This window comes from Ptychodera flava, chromosome 13 (genome assembly GCF_041260155.1).
Source record: "Ptychodera flava strain L36383 chromosome 13, AS_Pfla_20210202, whole genome shotgun sequence".
NCBI classification, from domain to species: domain Eukaryota; kingdom Metazoa; phylum Hemichordata; class Enteropneusta; family Ptychoderidae; genus Ptychodera; species Ptychodera flava.
In genome coordinates, this window is record NC_091940.1 from 17717442 (window position 1) to 17740831 (window position 23390).

General features: G+C 39.3%; 1 protein-coding gene across 1 annotated transcript; it reads right to left on the reverse strand.

The window, feature by feature from the left end:
* Positions 1-18778: 18778 nt before the first annotated feature.
* Positions 18779-19177, reverse strand: LOC139147033 (uncharacterized). The gene has a single exon (XM_070717884.1). It carries the CDS (start codon positions 19175-19177, stop codon positions 18779-18781), a length of 399 nt encoding a protein of 132 aa, XP_070573985.1.
* Between the last annotated feature and the right edge of the window lie 4213 nt (positions 19178-23390).

The following is a 23390-nucleotide window of genomic DNA, read 5'->3' on the forward strand; positions in this document are numbered from 1 at the left end:
TTGGCGCGTTCGAGTGACAGATTTCACCGATTCCAGCAGCGTGTCGCTTGGCGCCGGATGGGACACTGTCGCTATAGATTCGGGTTTGACTCCCAGCACAAGTTACAATTTATAATATTACAATGTGTTACTGTGTTGTTATTAACTGTTATATCATTGTACACAGTGCGTAAATTGTACTACCAGTGATTGCACATCATAAAACTGCATCATTATTCACCTTGGGTAAACATAGCGTGATGCTGTTCGTAGGGGCAGTATTTATGTCAATATCGTAAATACCATACAGTCCCTGGTAGGTAGAGATCTGCAACTTTTAAGAATTTGTCGGCGTTCTGCAAAAACAATGTTACCCAATTACCTTGATTTCATTATGAATTTCCATGCGGGACGAAACATGTGCTCCCTTGACATCGAGTTCGTAGAAAAAATGTAATGTGTTTTCGTTCTGAGTAAATTAAATATAGAAGTGAACAAGTGAAGACTATATCACAGCCCTGTTTACAATCATATTTTTCAAAGTTTAATCGAGACGAAAGGCGACAGTTCTTGTTATCTACTATGTTATCTACACAACTCGTTCGTACTGCACAAAAGAGTAAAACGTTACACATAGGCAACCGTCAAATTTTGATCATTTTCCCTGTAATTGGTTACATTCTGAAGCACCGTTCATGTTTACCAATTTTAGTCAAAGCAATATATATAGCTGTAGATTTATGGTGAAAAGCATAGTTTTCTTTTTCAAAACTGTAGGCATTAATGTCAATGTTTTAATTTTACAATTTGACAGATTTAAATTTCTCTTTCGAGAGGAGAAACATTAATGTTATGTATACTTTTTAGAATCAAGACGGTAATATTCGTGTTTACCATAATCTTCTTAGGATATTGTAGATCAACCTACAATATTAGGCCCTTTTACTATCTGCTGTGTCATCAGTTAGGTTATTTTTCCGGATTCAAGCATTTCAAATCGTCAGTTGGTAAATCTTGTAAGATAGAGCAGCGTAAAAAATATTTGCATCAAACATCAGGATAAGTCATGTATTTTAACGGTATTTGTTAATATGAAGAAAAGCTAGCTTTTCTTCAAATATCCATCATTAGTATGAGAGTGCCTGTATGATATACAAGATATTCCATCGAGTATTTTTTCCTATTAATTAATATTAGTAAACAACTATTATTAATGCTAATTTACATTTGTCATCTTCAACATAGCATCCAAACTTAATCCTTGGCTTGTGAAGTAATTGCATTACTGCGATTTATTGATTTGTTTACAAGTGTTTCTGAAAGATTAAAATACATCAGCTAACAAAAGAATATCACATTTAAGATATCATTTATGGTGTCTTCTAAAATTGATAATTTAGCGAGTATATATTCAATTTTTTAACATTTATATCACACTATTATAGTTTTCTTCCACCAGTCGCTTAAAATTCTTTTTGGAATGATTGACTATTTGCATGAGTTAACATGTTGTCCCGCTGAAGTTTGGTGCGGTGCGGCTTGATTGTGTTAATCCTCAATGGGAGTTGGACTAGAGGTATTGTTGCTTTTGTGAAGTTTGGCATTTATAATTGTATCGCTTATATTTCTATTTCTTTTATATGCAGTTATTGGTTTCTTTTGAAACAGATTTTAAGCGTTTCGTATCCTTTCAGTTCACTCCACCGACAGTGTTGCTGCAGATCGCGCGTGTACCGTAGTAAACATTGTGCAATTTCTTCACTGTAAAATTCATGGCTTGATGACTCTTAACTTATTTGCGTCACCATCTCCTATGACTTTTTAACGAACTTCAAGTGTAACTGTGACGAAGGCTGCAAAACTCGCTATCACGATCGCGATACACCGCCATAAAACTTGACCCTCCCCTCCCAACCACTGCGGTATTCTCCCCAGGAATATCTAAAACAGTATCAGCTAATTTACATAACAATTGGTTCAATTGTTAGTTAGGAACAAATTATAGAGGAGAGGGCTGGTGTTTTTGGAGGAACAGTCGCAATTTATCACGCAAGAATTTTTGAAGAGATACGGTATTTCATACAGTTAGGGAAGGTCACCATATTTTGTGCAACTATAAGAACGCAAGATGTAGCTGATTTAGTGCTTCATCCAAAAATATCAAATCATAATACATGGAGTCTATCGGGCAAATTATTGACAATTTACCCCCACAAAACACGCTATATCTGTACATGTATTTTATATATGTTTGATAATGTATTTAAATGTACTTTGCTTGAATAGGGAAGTAAAATGAACATTTGTGTACAAGAAATTGATTTCTGAATTTCATCTAAAAAGTTGGTTCACTATCCATGGTGTTTATGATGAAATTATGAATAGTGTTTTCCAATACAAAAATAGGTAAATCTTTGCATTTTTGTACTCTTGATTATTGATATTAATTTTCTTGATTAGACTAGAGTGGTTACAAGTCTATGGTTGTGTAAGAAATTTGATTTTGGAATTTCACCAAATGTCATTCAATACACTATGCATTGGGGTCTATGATGAAACTATGAATAATTTTTTTCAGTACAAAATTAGATAAATCTGTGCATTATGCATGCTTGATTATTTAGATTATTGTTCTTGATTAGACTACAGTGTTTACAAGTCTATGGTTGTGCAAGAAATATGATTTCGGAATTTCACCAAAATGTCCATACACTATGCATTGGGGTCTATGATGAAACTATGAATAATTTTTTTTCAGTACAAAATTAGATAAATCTGTGCATTTATGTATGCTTGATTATTCACATTATTGTTCTTGATAAGACTAGAGTGGTTACAAGTCCATGGTTGTGCAAGAAATTTGATTTTGGAATTTCACCAAAATGTCGATTCACTATGCATTGAGGTCTATGATGAAACTATGAATATTTTTTTTTTCAGTACAAAATTAGATAAATCTGTGCATTTATGTATGCTTGATTATTCACATTATTGTTCTTGATAAGACTAGAATGGTTACAAGTCCATGGTTGTGCAAGAAATTTGATTTTGGAATTTCACCAAAATGTCGATTCACTTTGCATTGGGGTCTATGATGAAACTATGAATAATTTTTTTTCAGTACAAAATTAGATAAATCTGTGCATTTATGTATGCTTGATTATTCACATTATTGTTCTTGATTAGACTAGAGTGGTTACAAGTCTATGGTTGTGTAAGAAATTTGATTTTGGAATCTCACCAAATGTCAATTCACTATGCATGGCGGTCTATAAGTGTGTGCGTATTTTGTTGGTGATTTCCTATTTAGGAAATATCACACGGACAATCAAAGTTTTGGCCATAATATCAGCTTCTGTCAAAAGTGACCCTCCCCCAAAATAGGTTTATAAAAGTGACCCTCCCCCTTGAACTGTTTTCTAAAAGTGACCCTCCCCCAATTCCCCCGGCCCACCCCTGTAATTACTGAAGGCTCCCTAATTGGGTGCATATTGTACTGGCCGAGTTCGCCCTCTGGCCGACTTCTCCAATTGGCTGAGTTCGTAACTGGCCGACTCTCCAACTGGCCGAGCTCGCAACTGGCCGACTTCTCTTGTATTCAACTATGAACTTGCTCCAAGCGTACACACGGTTTGTTTACATTGTAATTGTTCTCGTATGCACAGCAAATGTTTGACCAGTTTACACCTCAGCGCGTCACTGAATGATTGACATTTGTTTGGAATCACGGAAGGACTGTTCCCCAGGGGCCATTCCCCTTGTCCCAAAAGCGATTTTCCCCCTAATCGTCGTAATCGAAAAAAAACTTTGTAAAACTTTGCGGATTCTGTATGGCCTTGGTGTTTATGAAACAGTCTATGTTTATGGTATGCCAACATTTTTTGTCTGAGGATCGTTTAGGCTGATTTTCACGGAGCGGTCTATCTAGCTGTTGCCCAGTTGTCACTCGAGCGCCATTAAATTTTTTCAATGAGTTACAGGCCTTTTATACCCCGCACTTGTTTTTATGAGCAATTTGTAATATTGCCACATTCAGCTTTAGGGTACCTAACAATTTTGAGAAATTTTTAGAAATTTGAAAAATATGAAGATCCAATTATCCCAAATTAGTTCCAATCGTGTTGGTACGAAATTTGGTGAAACCTGCTACAGATATTTATCAGATAAAATGTCTGATTGTCGCGAGAAGTACTGAGCAGTGTCAAGTTAATTAAGGGTTCACATGCATATTTTATTTTATTTTATTATTCAATGGTAGGAAGTGATAGAGTTGGTATGTCTTTTTCTATCTTTTCTTTACAGATCAGTTGAAAAGGATAAAATATCTCTGTCATGACAAGATACCACCGAGAATATTGGGCAAACTAGAAGACCCTTATGATCTATTCAAGACGATGTATGATATGGATTTCATAAGCAACAAAGACACGTCATTCCTGGGCTTCTTGTTAAAAGAAGTTGGACTAGTAAGAGTGTCTGGAATGTTGACAATTCATAAAGGTAAAAAATAAATGCGTCAATCGAATAGTACAAATGCATTACTCGAATAATATTGTGTTAGGCCAAGACATGATGTAACATAATGTGATGTAATGTGACGCGATGTCGAGTTGGGTTGTGTTGTGTTGTGTTGTATGGTGTGTTATCATATACCACAGGCCACCCAGACAGTATTATATGAGCTTATTATTGAGTTCTTCTCCTTTTCTTTATCAAAGTCTCTCTATGGATATAGGGATTGTGTCTTCATGCTCTGACTGATCGGAGTAGATAAAATAAACGGTTATATAATCTAACATAGCCTCTGAACTCATGCATTACAAGGCCGTTTATCTCTCATATACACATCTTGTAATTAATTAGTAAACACAACTAATTATGCTAATCCGTGGACTTATCAAGAGTTGGTCAACATAGCAAAGATAGAGATGTAAATGAAAAAGGAGTAACCTTTCCTATCTTTCGCGATGTTGACCAACCCGTAAAATCCCTGATAAGTCCACGGATTAGCATAATTAGTTGTGTTGACTAATTAATTACAACATGTGTGTATGAGAGATATACGTCCTTGTAATTTGGTGTAAAGTAAATAAAGAGTAACAGAGGCTAGGTTAGGTTATGTATAACCATTTATTTTATTAACTCTGATCGGTCAGAGCATGAAGAAAAGGAGAGAAAATGACAGAGAAAACTGTGAGAAAAACTCAGTAATAATTTTAATAATATATATGTAACAAGGGCCAAAGGTTACGTTGGTTCACTTTGTTCAGATCGCGATATGACCTGACAGATCCACCGATCGAATAGCGAACTTGCTAAATGCATGTACGAAACGAAACGAAAGGAACGATACACGCCCTATGATTGGCTGGACGCTGCAATGTTCGTTCTTTTCGTATGCAATCCTTTGTTCTGATTGGCCGGCTGAAACGAAACTGACGATAGAGATTTCGTTCCTTTCGTTCACATTCTTTTTCTTGATTGGATGAACGAAAGTGACAAAAGATTGCATATTCATTTTGTCTGCATGGAAGGGCAGAAGAAGACTTCGTATTAACGTTAAATTTGCACACTACGTGTACACAACATCGTACGAGCGCGAAGCGACATCGCGCGCATGAAGTGCGCTGGCTAAAGTGACTAACCAGGGTATTGCTAAAAAGATTTTTGTCAGATTAGCACATTTTGTCAGATAGGCGCCGTACAAACGTCTGCCCGCTCAGATCGTAGTTGCGCGTGGCGACAGTGGAGCCGCGCAGGTGACATGGGCTTTTATTTCTAAATTCTAGTGAAATCCTGTGTATACGAAGTGCGTGCCTGTTTAGTATAAATTGCAAGAAACTGACATCAAGCTTTTGTCCTTCTTACAACTCGATTTCGGCCTTGTTCTCTGTTGGTCACGTAATAGTACGGATGTTGCTTTGCGCGTTCTAGAATTCTGCAGGTAAACAAATGACGTCATTATGTATGTCAATCAGCGACGGGAAGCGGCCATCGTATTTATGAAAAACTGAATCAAATGGCGATGATTTTTTGATATCGAACACATTTTTATCTCCTAAACAAAGTTGAATATCATGTAAACTACAAATTTATCATTCCATAAGGTATATGATAAAACCTTTATGGCCCTGATACGGCTGTTGCGGCCCTTGGTCGTACAGCGTACGGGCCCACGCACGCTCGGGCCCTTCCGCCAAACGACCTCGGGCCGCAAAAGCCGTATCAGGGCCGTAAAGATTAGTGTGATGTGCTGTGATGCTATATAATGTGATATGATATGAGATGAGATGAGATGAGATGAGATGAGATGAGATGAGATGAGATGATATGATATGATATGATATGATATGATATGATAAGACATGATATGATATGATATGATATGATAAGATATGATATGATATGATATGATATGATATGATATGATATGATATGATATGATATGATATCTTATCATACACCCTGTTCATATCACTCCCTCCTTGTGATGCTTAGGGAACGAGCACAATTAACGGCAGGGGGGGGGGGGGCAGAAGAGAAAATATGTGGTGCATATATTTTTTACAGGCCCCCCTAACACCAGCAAAAATTTTAGTGGCCCCCCTCCATCACCGGCAACAAAATTTTTGTGCCCCCCCCCGCCTAAAAAAGAAAGATTACATAGGTACAAAGTTGTACGCATATATATAATCCTTATAACTTTTAATATATGCTTTAGTTGAGAACAACATTCTTGCATTCTTGAAATAATAAACAATAAATGTATAATAATAAACAAACAAAATAACATATGTTCAAACTTACTACTTATTTCACCTACAGCTAGCTTATAGAACAGGAATGCCTGTCAGTACCATGTGAAATTAGCATTCACATGGCTAGTTGGCATGCAAAATGCATGTGCATAGGGAATAGGCAGTTAGACAGTCCATATTCATTTCAGAAGGACTCGGGTAACATGTGTATAGGCCGAAATATTAAATGAGCTAGCCATTCACATACATGTGAAGGAATGGTTTATTTTGAATAACGAATGCTTAGGGAGCGTTCAGTTTTTACGGCCTGGAGGGGGGGGGCGGCAAAATCTTGTCGCCGCTGTTCAAAAAAATTTAGACCCCCTGCATTTTTCGTGAAAAAAAGATGACCCCCCCTTTGTCAGACGAAAAAAATTAATGACCCCCCCCCGCTGAAAAATAACCAAAACCCATATGTCAAATTACCCGCATGGTTTGGATTTGAACTTCTGTAGGCAGCGCACTTTATTCGTGTAACAGAGATGCCAGTGCACAAACTTCTCAGCCACATCCATTGAAACGTCTGTTAATTAGGACGACTGTAAGGCAATTTTAACTTCATTTCCATAGACAACAATTGTCCAAGGACATTGTATAAAGTAAACTTTATTGGAGTGGTTCGCCAAAGGCAGCCCTCCGGTTAAGAGGGTCATGGGCCATTACGTAAAGTCAACTTTATTCTAGAGGGACACCAAAGGTGGCCAGCCGGGTAAAGAGGGTCGATCTGGCTATTGCATAAAGTAGACTTAGTGGACAGGGCCGCTGAAGGCGCGCGACCATTAAGATTGCCGTGGGGTATTACATAAAGTTAATTTATTGTAGTGGGCCGCCGCAGGCGGCCCGCCGGTAAAGAGGGTCGATCATGGCCATTGCATGAAGTAAACCTAATTGGAGTGGGCCGCCAAAGGTGTCTGCCCGTTAAGAGGGTCATGAGTAATGCATAATGTATATTTATTGTAGTGGGCCGCCAAAGGCGGCCCGCCGGTAAAGAGGGTCGATCATGGCCGGCATGGCATAAAGTGAACTTTATTGTTTGTATTATGTTTTTGAAAATGTGGTGACCCCCCTTTCCTACAAGTGAAAAGCAATGACCCCCCTCCCCTTTGCGGATTCCAAAATTACGATGACCCCCTGGATTTTGCCGGGCCCCCGGCCGTAAAAACTGAACGGTCCCTTAGTTTGAACCATTCACATGTATGTGAACGAATGGTTATTTTGAATGCACATATGAATGACAGGGTCATCCTGGCAGAAAAAGAGCACCATGAAAAGTACTGATTTGACACCGGATTTTACTTTTTTTGATGTTGCTGTTATGAATTTGGTAAACATTGTTACATTTGCATGTTTGCAAGGTGTAAGCAAATATCAAATAAGTGAAATCAAATTCCAGTGAAATCAAGTACTTTTTACACAGGCTCTTTTAGTGTATATAATGATACAATCGGTTGGAGATGTAATTTAACCATATTTGGCCTAAAAGTAAGACAGGCTAAACAGAATTAACAGCAACTCAGACTCACCTGAACACAGCAAACACAAGCAGACTCATCTTTCCAAACGTTCAAAATAAAAAGCACAAAATACATATGTAAGTCTTATGACCAATTTAATAAATTTTTGGCTTCAACAAATTTCATAGACACAGTGAAAAGTGATTTAGTCAAAGATTAGTTTTTAAAAGAGTTCATTTAGCTCTGGCCAAGTCTTGTCTTTCATGTCCTATTTTGTTTTGAAATTTGACATTGAAGACTTCTTTAGGTAGGTCATGATTATTCTTGCCGAATTTCTCTTGGGCCTTGGCTGACATGCACACTGAAATGAAACAGAAAGAAGAGAATGAACTTAGCAACATTTATTAAGACAACAAATTTACAATATAGTTTCAGAACATGTGTGTGATTTGTTACATACACATAGAGGAATTTTTTACATGCACCTTTGCGAGTGAAAAATTAACACATTGAAAGTGTAACATATCTAGAAATGTATTGGGCTTGTGTACGTTGTAATGACTTGCCTAGTTGCCACAGCCACTAGTCCGATTAATTTATGTACATATTTACAAAGTGAGGGCATCACAATTCATAATTTAAATCAATACAAGAAAGTATGTTAATACATGAGGCAAAGAAGTTCTTGAACTCATTAAAAATTACAGCTGCTGTCTCTTGAAAATTAAGACGTATAACATTTCTAAATATTTTTTCTGTCTTTCAATACAAGGCTTCTTACCTGGCAATATCATATTAAAAATGGATTTTAAATTAACCATGTATAACAGAAGTAAAAAAATGCAAGTAAGAGTAGGTGGTACAAACAATCATAAGTTTACATAGCCATGTTCATCCTACGATCTAGTTTTGGTTTTTTTAATATTTTCCTTTCGCCTAATTTTTTTCATACCAAAGAAAATTGAAAGCGAGCGAGAAATTCGTCCGAAAATACTTATTGAGCCAATTTTGCAATGTGAATCAAAACAGGCACAACTCATTATCTGATTGACTTCGAGTATAAGTGTGGCTCACATATCTGCACGATTGCCAGCAGTGCACAGTGAAGTCAATGCACTGGCCAACATTTTGTCCATAGTCTGAAGTCACACATACATACCGGTACTCGGCGGTAGCAACGTGTTGATCTTTCCTTGAGGTAATAGGTATTCGGAATCAAAATTTCTACCTCATGAGCTTTATAAGAGTATTTTTCATGGTAACATTTAATTTTGAGGGGTGTACCGTCATTTTGAAGTTTTTGAACTGACGTTTCGCTGATAAATGTTAGACAAGGGGAAAATATACGAATCGGCAGCTATGAATAAAGAGAACGCTAATGGCAGTGTTTTTGCACTGAGTGAGACCATGGACGTAACTATTTTTGGTCCATGAGTGAGACCATCAGTTCAAGACGAAGCCCAAACTAAGCTTTGGCGTTGTTCAAGCCCAGCTTTGTTTTGCGTTGATGGCCACACTGTATGTACACCTCCCTCCGCCCTGTCCAGGTATACTTACAGATACGTACTTTCTTTTCACCCCTCAAGCTCAGGTTAAAAATGTCGGGCCATATACAAAACCAAGCTTCCCAGGGAAACATCAATGTGCAGAGAAAAGCCTCTCTATAAGGCATACTAATTTTGTAATTGCCTTTTATAAATATGCATTTCAAATACTTACCGGATCAATGGAAAATTATCGTCCACGGCGACTTGCTATCTCGGTCACTGCATCCAACACTGTCGCGGGGAAATACACTTTACCTTCATGCCCACCGAAACATACATAGACCTAACTCACTTGCTGTTTTGACTAAAAATGTGTCGTCACTGGGGGAAGAAATAACTGAGAAATCAGCCATAATTCGTAAGATTCAGCTGAAGATCTGAACAGCCGTTACTTCAAAAAACTGCGCAATTTCATTTGAGAGATGCAATGTGATATCCGATAACGATCGCGTGGAAACACAAAGCATTGGTCAAATTCGAAAGGTCAAGGGTCGTAATCGTCGTAAAATTTTAACATTTCAAGTACGCGTAAACTGTTCTTTTAGATTTTTCTAATAAGCAAACCAGATATGAACTGAATATGCTCACGTGTTTTACACCAGGTTCATTAATAGTAGTACGCTTCACAGAACAATGAGATATCTGTTATATCACTATATGTAGCAGGGTTATTTTTAAACTTCGCACAGTACTCTCAGAGTTTAATTACTAATTACAAAACTTTATTTAATATGCAAATGAGCTGTTAATTAACTTGACACTGCTCAATGCTTTATGGGACAATTAGATATCCATCAGATCAACATTTGTAGCACGTTTTATTTAATTTAATGCTGTAATTTTAGAGTAATGTCACTAATTACAAAGTTCATTAAATATGCAAATAAACCCTAAATTAATTTGACACTGTTCAATGATTCATAGCACAATTAAATATTTATCAAATCAATATCTGTAGCACGTTTAACAAAATTTTGGTGCCGAAATTATATACCTACTTACAAAGTTTATTAATATGCAAATGAACCCTTAATTAACTTTACACTACTAAATGCTTTACAACACAGTTAGATATCTGTCGTATCAGTATGTGCAGCAGTTTTCATCACATTTGATGCAGTTATTTCGGAGTTATATGACTAATTATAAGACTTCATGAAATATGCAAATGAGCTAATTATTAACATGACACTGCTAAATGCTTCTCAGTACAATTCGATATTTATCAGATCAACATCTGCATTAAGTTTCATCAAATTTTGGAGTAATATCACTAATTACAAAGTTCATTAAATATGCAAATGAACCCTTAATTCACTTCACACAACTAAATGCTCTACACCACAATTAGATATCTGTCAGATCAGTATCTGCAGCAGATTTCATCACATCTGGTGCAGTTATTTTGGAGTTATTTCACTAATTACTAAACTTCATAAAATATGCAAATGACCAATTTGTTAACTTGACACTTCCAAATGCTTCTCAGTACAATTAGATATTTATCAAAACAATATCTGTACCCAATTTCACTGACTTAGGTGCCGTAATTTCAGAGTTATATACCTAATTACAAAGTTCATTAAATATGCAAATGAACCCTTAATTAATTTCACACTATTAAAGCTTTACACTACAGTTAGAAATCAGTCGAATCAGTATCTGCAGCAGATTTCATCACATTTGGTGAAGTTATATCGGAGTTATATGACTAATTACAAACTTTCATAAAATATGCAAATGAGCTATTTATTAACTTGACACTGCCTAACGCTCCTAAGTAAAATTAGATATATATCAGATCAATATTTGTTGCAAGTATCTTCAAGTTTGGTGCAGGAATTTCAGAGTTATGACACTAATAACAAAAGTTCATTTAATATGCAAATGAGCAAATAATTGACATGACACTCACAGTATCATCATAATGTTCTTAGATTGTCATCTGTGAAAAGTTTCATGAAATTTATGCAGTATTTCTTGATATATGTCTACACTGTCATTACCGTCTCCATAGGGAAACCATTGTACGGAAAAAAACGATATTGCATAACTTCATTAATATGCAAGCCACACTAACCAAAATCTAATCAGTTCTTGCAAGTAGCACATGGTACCTGTGTACCAAATCTGACTTGAATCCGTTGAGGTGTTTTGAGTTATCGTGTAAACAGACAGACAGACAGACACACACACACACTAACACACACACACACACACGGACAGACAGACAGACATCGCTATGACATTAGCCCACGTGTTTACACACGTGAGCTAAAATAACTTTATATGAAGAGATCAGTTAAAATACGGAAGTCCAACACACTAAGTGAACCCCGTTGCAATACTGATCAGCCTTGTTAAATTCTAGCGTACTCATTTACGGGACCCTTACGCCCATACCCTATTGCGTCCCGTCCACTCTTCCAAGTGGAAACACTTGTAACTCTTTCCAAAGTCACGACATCATACATCGTCAGAACCGTTAGTCCATTCCGGCTCGATTTTTTGAACGGTTTGAGGATGAACCTGTACTGCATTTCCATTAAGTTTTATGTAAGTTGTAATCGCGAAAGTTTTACAATCAATGGCAGATGCAGAACCGACGCGTCGCAAGTGTGTTCGTCGTTGTGTGATGATCTGACCATGGAGGTAGCATGATCTGACGTACATGTACATGACTGCATAGCCAGTTGCTGACGGACGTACGCGAAAACGTGGGGCACCATTTTACAAGTGGTATAGCCACAAACTGATGACGACAAAGATGTGCGTACTTATGGAAATGAGGTCAAAGGTTACGTTCTAAAAGGGGCGATAAATTATTTTGGGGGTAAGAGTTAGGAATGGGGGCTTGGAAACTTAGGGGGAAATGATTGAAAAGAAGGGTCCCAATTTTTTACTATTTTCACTCCTTTCCCTCATTTTGCAGTATCCTATTACTCTATCCATGTCTTCTTCAGCCAGCCTGATACCTATGTGGAAGCAACGGTTGATTAATGACAAGGGAGAGAAGTGTTACGTTTTTTTACACAACAACTATTACCGCTACCGGGGGTCGAACCCAGCACCTGCAGCATGTGAAGCACTACCTATAACCTGTACTCCACGAGAGGGATGCAATGTTTCATCTAAACGTTAGGATGATAATGCTAAGCAGGAACTGATGAATTTATAATGTTCACTTGTAATGATTTAAAAGTCTTTTACGCATTTTCCTTCTTTTATTGAATTTATGCCTCTGCATTGATTCTTTATTGCCTGTCTTTATTTTTTTCTCTGCATTGTCGTGTTTGTTGTGCAGATTTGTTATTTTTTTGAATATTTTTCATATTTTTTGTTGTATTTGCACAGTTAAAGTATTAAATTGTCACTTGTTTAGGATGTTTTATATGTTGAAAACTTTATGTTTATTATGAATTTGTCATTTGCTGCCTTTTTTACAATACGAAAGGTGTGTGTTCCGTTTTTGACAGGATACACTTTTATATAAAGGTGGTTCGTCACTCAACATGTATGCAATGCAATATTTCATTGCTATTGTAGATGAAAACATGAACAACAATTCGTTGGATATGCCACAAAAATTACATTATAAAAATTCCGCCGATCGACAAAGTGAATTAAGTACAGAAGCAAACGAAATTCGCCGCCAATATTATGATTTAGGGTGCATATATTGTCACTAGCACGAACTTGGTCTGGTTTGTGCGTTCCCAGTGTCACACATCAGCGGCAGCAGTGGCAGCACTTTCTCCTACAAAGTGTCTCTGACTATAATAGATTAGCAGTGGTAGACGGACCTCGTAGATATGTTGGAGGACAGAGGGTGTGAATTCACAAAAGGAAAGGTGCAGGAATAGCCGGCGATGGAAGACAACTGCTGGCACCACATGTACAGTAGCAAGAAGACCAGCTTCATTGAGTGCTTCAGCACCTTGAAAGGGCGAATGTGGAAATACTTCACCCACAAAACTCGCACACCTGGGTCGATTTCTTGCCCGAGCTGGTCATGAATTACAATGGCACCAAGCATGGCAGCGTCTTCATCTTCCTATGCCTTTGTAAACAGAATGAGCAGCTCTTTCATACTTCGGCAGGGGACGGTGACATTCGCATTGATGATGGTGTTATTTCCTGAGAAATAGATCATGAAGAAATGGTGGACATGCTCGTACAAGAAGGTCTTGGTTGTACTGTAGCCAGCGAAGTCTCTGGCCAAGCCCTCATCTTTCATTGTTTTTTACTGCATCTGGGTGCCATAAAGAGTCATCTGTCTTTAAATTAAGATCTCTGTATTTCTCAATCATGTTGTATTGTATCGAATCGATCAGGATCTCGCCCATGATTTGAGGACCAACCTCCTGCACCACACTGTTGTTTGCATGGCCGTTTATCTCCAGGTCAAACACAAGGTTGAAAGAATCAGGCAAAAGCACGATACCACATTTACACTGTGCACTGGATGTACAGTGTCTCGACCAGCCATACTTTGCTGGGATTCTGATCATGAGTGAGCACTTGATGATTCCTCATTGCTTTTGTTCCGTGCAGAATCTTGTCACTACACATTGGGGTCAGAGATATGTTATACGGCATTTTCGCATATAATATATGTGATAAAATAGCAGAGGAAAATGTCGAATAATCAGAACTGGGGAAAGAGCTCTATGAGGATGATCACAACGAGAGTTTAAAGAAGAGACTTCTTTTATGGGGGTAGTCCTAATTAGGCTACTCCTGAGGTAGGTAGACTGACACACAGTCCCTCCACTCACCGGTTCGGAAACGTGTATTGTTTTAACGTGTAAAGTACCGGATTAGGAATCCTATGTGCATTACGGTCAAGTGATGGTAATGTGATCATCGTAGCATCGCGTCCTTGTTTCAACGCAAGTGGAGCTTGATTTGTTACCTTCGAACCTTTCCTAAAACACATCAGTTTCTTTCACATTATTAGTAAATTCAGCGATCTGATCTGCTCAAAAGTTACAAAAGAGGAGGAAAGTGCACTCTTTGCGTGTTAAATCGCTCCTTTTTGTGATCGCTGGCACTTTACTTTCAAGTATGCTGGGCTTTCATTAAGCTTGTTATCAACAGGCTGAAAACTTCTATCAGGAGGCTAGTTAAGGGAGCGACCAAAGGTCGCTGCGGTCATCGGCAGGGGGAAGAGCTCAAGAGGGGGGATGAGCCCCCCTTTCAAGGGGGTTTTAAGGGGGTCTCCCAGAAAATTTTGAGATTTTATGGTTTTGTACAGGTATTTTGTGGCTTTCCAGATGCTTTTCTATGCATTTTAGGAGTAAAATTTATTCAGCATTTTATCAAGTTTGATAGCTATTTTTGTGTAAAATCATTAAAACACAAACAGTGAAACAAAAATCCATGGAGAGCAAGTGCCAAAAAGCGACTTGTTTCGAAACGTAGCGTCAAAGGATCACGCTGTTATTTGACAGCCAGGTTACAGCTACTTCTCACCATGGCTCACATCTACATGTACACCAAGAGCCACAAACACGAAAAACCAAAACATAAACACAGGGAACGACACAAATAGTATAGGCGATGTGTGGAGCCACTTTCCCTTTATTACATTTAATAAAATAATATGAATCGAACAGTAAAAATTATCTCATGTGATCATTGTAGTACACAACAACAGCGGAGTAAAATTTGTTGAACCAAACTTGGAATCGAGACGCTGAGGCCACGCTTGAGAGTGAACTGTACTGTCATAGTCACCATGAGTACGGTATGAAACAAATTAGAAACAGGAAAAAAGTCAAACATTTTTTCAACCTCTTATTGCACGTTAAAAATATGAGTATTTTATGACTCATTCGACTCACTATTTAAGATAAATTATCATTTAGCATATTAGCTTTATTACCCTTGGTGATTGATCGTTTCTCTCGCTGCTCAATCGCCAGACATGATTACATACGTTCTCCGCCATACTAGCCTCATGGCATTATACCGTTTCTTTCAGTTGACTTCGTAAATCCGAGATTGTAACTACGTAAACGTCCATATTCCATTGTAAATCCTTATCGTAGCATAAATTCTTGACTTTCGAGAAATTTGAAAAATTTATCCTTTTCTTTCCTCCCGACCGCCATAAGTCAAACAAAGTCGTCGCCTGCGGCTTGAAATGGTATAAAGTATAAGGAACCAGTAGTAAACAATAGACGAATCAAAGGATCCGACATTTTATATGAGTGGACAAAAACCAATCAGATGACGCGATACATCAATGCCAATCGATTTGATTGGACAATTAGATCATTGCACTATCTTACTGAGTTAAGCTTTCGTGTGCGGAACTAAGTTACCGAGGCAAGTTTGCGTTATAGATTCGCCCTTAATTGAAATGTAAATAACATTTTCACGTGTAACTTTTTATAATTCTGTGTAAAAGCCGATCATAAAGGGTGAAAGGAAGGATCGATGTTTGATTTCAACTGGCGAACGTTCTGTTTTCTGTGTAAACGCCGATAATAAGGGTGAAAGAAGGGATATCGATATATGTTTCAACCGGCGATCCTCCATTGTCAGGCGGCGAAAAATCGCCACCAGACGGCTGTTAGTGAAAGCCATGAGTATGTGAATTAGTGACTCAGTGGTTAGCCGCTTATGGTTTGGCATATGTATTTCATTACCCTTTTCGTCGCGTTTTTATTTCGAACATTTGTTACCAAGAACAACTGATATTTACTCTAATATGTGAAGCCTGCATCAACCATCGTGGGGAATATTCAGTGTAGTGATATTGGCCGCCGATCATTCCCAGTGACACTGAAGAAACTCAAAGTTCTCGATGAACAAAAAACATTGGTTTATTACGTTTAAGCTCACGGTACAGAGCAGCACGCCGCATCCATGTGCGTTGTCGTGTAGGTTCAAAAAGCATGATGGGAAATCTGGTAGTAATGAGAATTTAACCCCAGAATCACGACAAAATAACATGAATAAATTCAACTATGAAGCAACTGTTGCCGGAAACCTTGTAACAAATATGTCCATCTTAACACAGTCCGCGCAAATAAATCATAGTACATGCACAGTAATGAGTGTCCTGAAAATGTGCATTTCGGTCAAAGTTCAGCCATCACCTGTACATAGATTCTCATAGCTGTGTCCAAGCTCCAGAAAAGTCTCTGCCGAGCGAAGTTTTTATGTCATGCGCAGTAAGTGTTTAGAGCATCGACTGTAGTATATAATATTTTGCCAAATTTCCGGAATTACGATAAACGCGGTAAACAACAATAAACAGAATTAAGTTTTGGTCTAAACAACAACAAATAACAATAATAAAGTCGGTAGGTTTTCCACACCCTCCCCCTATTAAAGTTACTTAAACTTTAATATAATGGTTTCCTAATCGTCCTCATTCTCATTAGCAATGACACCAACAAGGCTATCTACCGCAGCAGTCTTTGCTTGGCGAGCAGGGCGTCTCAACTCTTGGTTGGTTTGAGATCTTTCCTCTTCATCAACTGAAGTGCGTGTCTGGTTAATCACAGGGTCAGCTTCTGGTTCAGCTGTAGTGCCAACCCCTGTTGTGTTGTTTAATAGTTCCGCTGACTTCCAGATCACACACCAACTGGAGTGGCCTCTCAACAACATAGCCACTGCCTGTCCGGATCTTGTATCCTCTTGTCACTCCATCCTTACCTACAATGTTGTCTACAATCCGTCCTATCTTCCAATTTGCTCGATTCTTGGTCGTGTCCTTGAGTAGAACAACGAGTTCTTTCTGGTAACTCCTGATCCTTTGCCTCAATCCTATTGCTGTAACATTCCTGCAAGGCATGAAGGTACTCATTCAACCAACGTTTGTGAATGTTTTCTCTGCAGGATCGTAAGTACTTCAGCCGCTTACTCATCACATCTCTCGAGTCATCCATGTCATCAATGCTGTCCTCTAGAAACCGCACTGGTTGTCCACGCAACAGCAGGTTTGGGATGATAACTACTTGCTCGAAGTCTTCTTCCATATAGCACAATGGCCTGTTGTTCATGAACGTCTCCACATCGAGTAGAACTTCCTCGAGCTCTTCAAATTTCATTAGCGCTCTTCCTATAGCTTTCGACAGATTTCTCTTCATGATGCCGATGAGTCGTTCAAAGAATCCCCCCACCATGGAGAACGTGACATGTTGAACTTCCACTCTATGTTATGTGTTGTCAAATAGTTGAACAAATCTTCATCCTTTTGTAACATTGACAACCACTGTTTGGTCGCAATGAAAGTCTTTGCGTTGTCGCTCACCATAACTCTTGGTGTTCCTCTCCGTGCAACAAACTCCTTCAACTGTCGCTTGAATTTATTCACAGAAAGGTCTCTGCAAAGCTTGAGGTGCACAGCTCTGGTGCTGGCGCACGTGAAGAGGGCAATATAAGCCTTTCTGGTCTCATACTTTTCTGACTTGTACATGAGTGGCCCTGCAAAGTCCACACCTGTCACATCGAACGTCTCAGTGAATTCCGTTCTGTAGGGCTGATGTAGCTTGAGCATCTAACATCTTTGCAAAATACTTCACACAGTAGCCGCATTCATGTCGTATAGATTTGACTATGGATCGTAGCTTAGGGATCCAGTATTTCTCTTTGACCTAACTCATTGTCGTTGCAACTCCCACATGCAATGTCTGAAGATGGCAGTGCTCAATGATACGTCTTGCCAGGGCAGATCTTCTCGGGATGAAGACAGGGTTGTAACCTGGAACTCTGCCATGACACCTCAGTATTCCATCTTCATCTGCTGCTAATGTGACATCTGAAGTCATTTCGTTTGTTTGCTGTGTTATGTGGATCCATACCTTCTCTGATGCTGTGATCTCTGATTTAGTGAGTGGTCCCACTCGTCTCATCCCCTTACAGCCATCTATGAAATGCTTCATATATGACGTTATGCGTAGAAGCTTCCAGAATTTGAGCTTGCTCAGAAGCTCTTTTGACCATGCTTTCATGTCATTCTGAGTTGCATCTTCCAGTAGAAGCATCACTTCTCTTTTCTTCGTTGACTTTTTCTCTGACTTGGCTCCCTCTGACTCGGAAATCTCTGGTTGAACTGGTCTGTCACCTTCACTTGCCAGCTTGGCCCTTGAAACCACATCTTCCCGAGTCGACTTGGTGCTGACCCTCTAGTTCCCAGGTTGCTTGGATTTTCTGCTGTTGGCACATATCTCCACTTGGACTCTGTCAGCTCGTCAATCTTCTTGATCCATTTGCGCACAAATATTGACCATTCTCCATGATTAGACAGCCAGTATAAAACAGTGGTGCTGTCTACCCAACTGTGACAAGCTGTGATAGGGAAATTGGACAAAGCTTTGCTGACGTTATTCTGCAGTTTGGCTAGGGTATGTGCGGCAATCAACTCCAACCTTGGTATGCTCATATGTTTAGGAGCGATTCTTGCTTTAGCTTTGAGTAGATTCTGGCTGACCGGTGTGAGTTTTCATATGCAACGATGTATATTGCAGCACAAACAGCAGTCTTGTTTGCGTCCGCAAATCCATGCATCTAATGTGTTGGGCTGCCAGTGAACCACAGTGTGGTATAGTGATGATTGGTGCATGCTGCAAGCTGTTTATCCACATCTGCTATTTGCGTCGAATTTCATTTGGAATTTCTCATCCCAATGAAGCCGAAGAAGGCACACTTCACTGAAGATCAATTTCGCAGTGATAGTAACTGGAGAACTCCATCCAAGTATGTCAAAGATGCTGTTGATATCAGCTAACATCTTCCTTTTCGTGATTGGTTCACTGCTCTTCTGGCATGATTCAAAACTGATTGTCAATGTGTCCTCCTTAGTGTTCCATGGAATACCTAAAATCTTTGTGTCGTCGCCAGATGTGTTGCCAACAAACCTTGTTGTGTAAGTTTCCTCTTCCTTCAAATTGTCATTCTCTGAGTTTAGGTGATCGATGTTGCTATGCCATTTGTGAAGATTGAAACCACCCTCTGACAGTATTTTGTGGACTCCGCCTTGAAAGTCACAACATCATCTTCTTTGTTTCCACCACCTTGAATATCGTCAACATATGTATCTTCCAGCAAGCTGTGTACTGTTGCTGGATATTCCTGTTCATAGTCCTCAATGTGCTTCTGCAGTGTTACACCGAGAATATATGGACTTGATGTCGCTCCAAAAATCACCCGTGTGAATCTGTACTCCGTCACCTCACGATCTTGTAGATTGTTGTACCACAGAACTCGCAGTGCATCCCTGTCTTGTTCGTGCACTCTGATTTGCAGGAAAGCCTTCTGAATATCTCCTGTGATACAGAACTTTCGCATGCGATTTCTTGCGATGATGTCAAACAAGAGTGGTTGTAGTGGTGGCCCCGTCTCTAGGCAGTCATTGAGTGAAGGGCTTCTCACGTTGGCTCTCGCTGAGCAGTCACACACGATTCTCATCTTTGTTGTTTCTGCTTTATCTCGGATGACGGCTTGATGTGGGACATAATGTACTGTCTCCCCTGTTTGATTGGCTGGTACAGGCTCAATCACTCCCATGTTGATTTGTTCTCTCATGATTTCATCGTACTCTTGTAATCTCCCGATTCTCTCTAGTCTCTTTGTTGTGCTGTATAGTCGAGCTGTGCCCAAGCTCTTATTTGTAGGAAGTGGAATATGATCTTTCTCCCAAGGTAGTTTTGTTTCATAGTATTCACTCTCTGCCCTATTCAACTGTTTCTTGAACTCTTCGTGAATTGCTGCACTTTCCTTTACATGTATATCTGTGTCTTTGATTCCAAGATCATTTAGTGAGCACAGCTTCTCAAATTCTTCTTGGCTGGATCTCAGAAAACAATGTTTCTCTGTCTGACTCTCTCTCCCTGACTGTCATCCAGAAATTGTCCAACCCAGCATTGTGAACTCTGCTCCTGGATCCTTATCTGGGCGGGTTCCAAGGACTAGAGGTTCTGTTGTGCGAATCCTCTGGTAGTCTGCGACTCCTAAGATAATGTGAACTGGCATTGAAACATCAGTTGTCTCTTCCTCACTGAAATGTAATCGGCTGAGTCGTCTGTGTTGTTTCTTCAATGCAGGAATGCCTGGTTAGGTAGGTGGGTTAATATACCTTTCTCAGCATTCACACACTCCACATTGAATGAGAAACCATCAACTGCTAAGGACTGTAATGTGATACTGTACACCTCAACAATCTTCCTTACAGTGCTGTTCATCTGTTCAATACAACGTTGTTCTGTCTTGATGGCTTCAGGTGCAATTTTGTGATCAAGTCTGAACATATGTATGAACTTCCCGCACTGGGTCAAACATGACTCGAACTTTCTCCTTACCCACTTTGGCAATAACAGTGGCATGTAATGCTGAGGCATGATCCATCACTGAGCTCAATCCCTTTTCCACTTTGGTATTGTCCGACACATCGAGTGTTGATTTCCCTTTGTCACAAATTGATGTATGATGCTTTCCTTTACAGTTCTTGCATCCCCTTGATCTACAGTTGACTGCAAGATGACCAAATCCTGTACAGTTGAAGCACATTCTGTTTCTTCGCAGTATTGCTCTCTTGGTGGCCACATCCAGTACTTTCATACAGCCGTAACTCGAATGAGTATGATTTAATCTTGCGACCTTGTTTAGACTACTGCCAAGAAGTAACTTTTCTTCTTTTTTCCTCCATGACGTGTGTCTTGCTGTATCATCTCTTCTCCCTGTGGTAATCCTATCGTCACTAACTCTCAGGGGATTTCTCTCGACATACTTTCGTAGATTTTCAACAAGCTGTTCCAAACCCCACTCTTCCCAATCATCGTCCTTTTGTACGAGAACTTCTCGCACTGGGCCAAGCTTGTCCATCAGAGTGTAGACTGAGCTTTGTGCAGTAGTCAGTTTCCTCATTGTTGTGAGAGTGCGAACTATCCTGGCAAGCCTGTTATAAAAGTCGTGAATGTCACGCAACCTGTGAATGTTGGTCACCACAGGTAGTTCCTCAAGTTCCTTTATCAAGGCTTTGTGCACCTTAATGTCCTTCCCATATGTCTCGACTAGTATTCTTTTAGCTTCCTAGTATCCCTCTGAGGTATGTGGTAGCCCCAGGATATCCTCCTTTGGTTTGTCTTTCACCAGCTCTAATAAGTAATTAAACTTACTGATTTCTGCAAGATTGGAACCATCCACCTCTACTGTAAACTGATTCCAAAAGCGTAGCCAGTCCTTGTAGTCACCAGAGAATGGTGTGATAGTATATTTCTGAAGCTTCACTGCTTGTGTTTAGGGCGCTGTTGAAGATGCATGTTCCCCCCTGTGGTTAACTCGTTGGCACGGTTGGCTTCGATCTGTCTCTCGAAATCTAGTTTCTGTCTATACCACTCTTCCTCTCGTTTTGTTGGCGTGTTGCTGCCATCTCAATTTCCATTTGTTGTTGTGCTCTGTATTTTGATTGTTGCTCATTTACCACGCGCTGGATATGTAGCTCTTTTTCAAGCTTGAGTTGTACGTCTCTTTCCACAGCTTCGTCTAGCTGTTTTCTGATACGCTGCCGCGCCTCCCTAAATAACTGGATGGACTCTTTCTGTGTTGTTGTCCACTCCTTCACATGTTCTAAGTCTGACTCTGCTTCCGAAAGATATTGGCTGTCTCTTCTTTTAATTTGTCTAGTCTTTTGATCAACTGTCCTATTTGTTCATATGCTGTGGCAATGTCTGCCGTGTCCTCACTGTTGGATAGCTCTGCAATTTCATCAAGTTTGATTTCGGCAATTGCCAGCTGTCGTTTGAATCTCTCCTCGGTAAATGCCATGTTTTGTACACGCTTGTAAGCACTGCGATCAACAGTTATTCGACTGCAAAACCTCGTAGCAACTGCGTTAGTTCTGTTTTCCCAAGGAAACTTTGTCTAATTTGATTGATGATGCAATGCTGTGTACAACACTATAAAGTCCGATATGATGTACTAACGCTCGTGCTCCCGTCGTGGTTGCTACCGTTCAGTGTGGGGAATTTTCGGTGTAGTGACATTGGCCGCCGATCATTCCCAGTGACACTGAAGGAACTCACAGTTCTCGATGAACAAAAAACATTGGTTTATTACGTTTAAGCTCATGGTACAGAGCAGCACACCGCATCCATGTGCGTTGTCGTGTAGGTTCAAAAAGCATGATGGAAAATCTGAAAGTAATGAGAATTTAATCCCAGAATCACAACAAATAACATGGATAAATTCAACAATGAAGCAACTGTTGCCGGAAACCTTGTAACAAATATGTCCATCTTAACACAGTCCGCGCAAATAAATCATAGTACATGCACAGTAATGAGTGTCCTGAAAATGTGCATTTCGGTCAAAGTTCAGCCATCACCTGTACATAGATTCTCATAGCTGTGTCCAAGCTCCAGAAAAGTCTCTGCCGAGCGAAGTTTTTATGTCATGCGCAGTAAGTGTTTAGAGCATCGACTGTAGTATATAATATTTTGCCAAATTTCCGGAATTACGATAAACGTGGTAAACAAGAATAAACAGAATTAAGTTTGGGTCTAAACAACAACAAATAACAATAATAAAAATCGGTAGGTTTTCCACAACCATTTCAAATAATGAACGCTCCATTTGATTTTGGAGGGATTGGTCATTTC

Bases quoted from the DNA above. Each gene is read 5' to 3' on its own strand.
- LOC139147033 (XM_070717884.1), bottom strand. From the start codon at position 19,177: ATGAGCATACCAAGGTTGGAGTTGATTGCCGCACATACCCTAGCCAAA.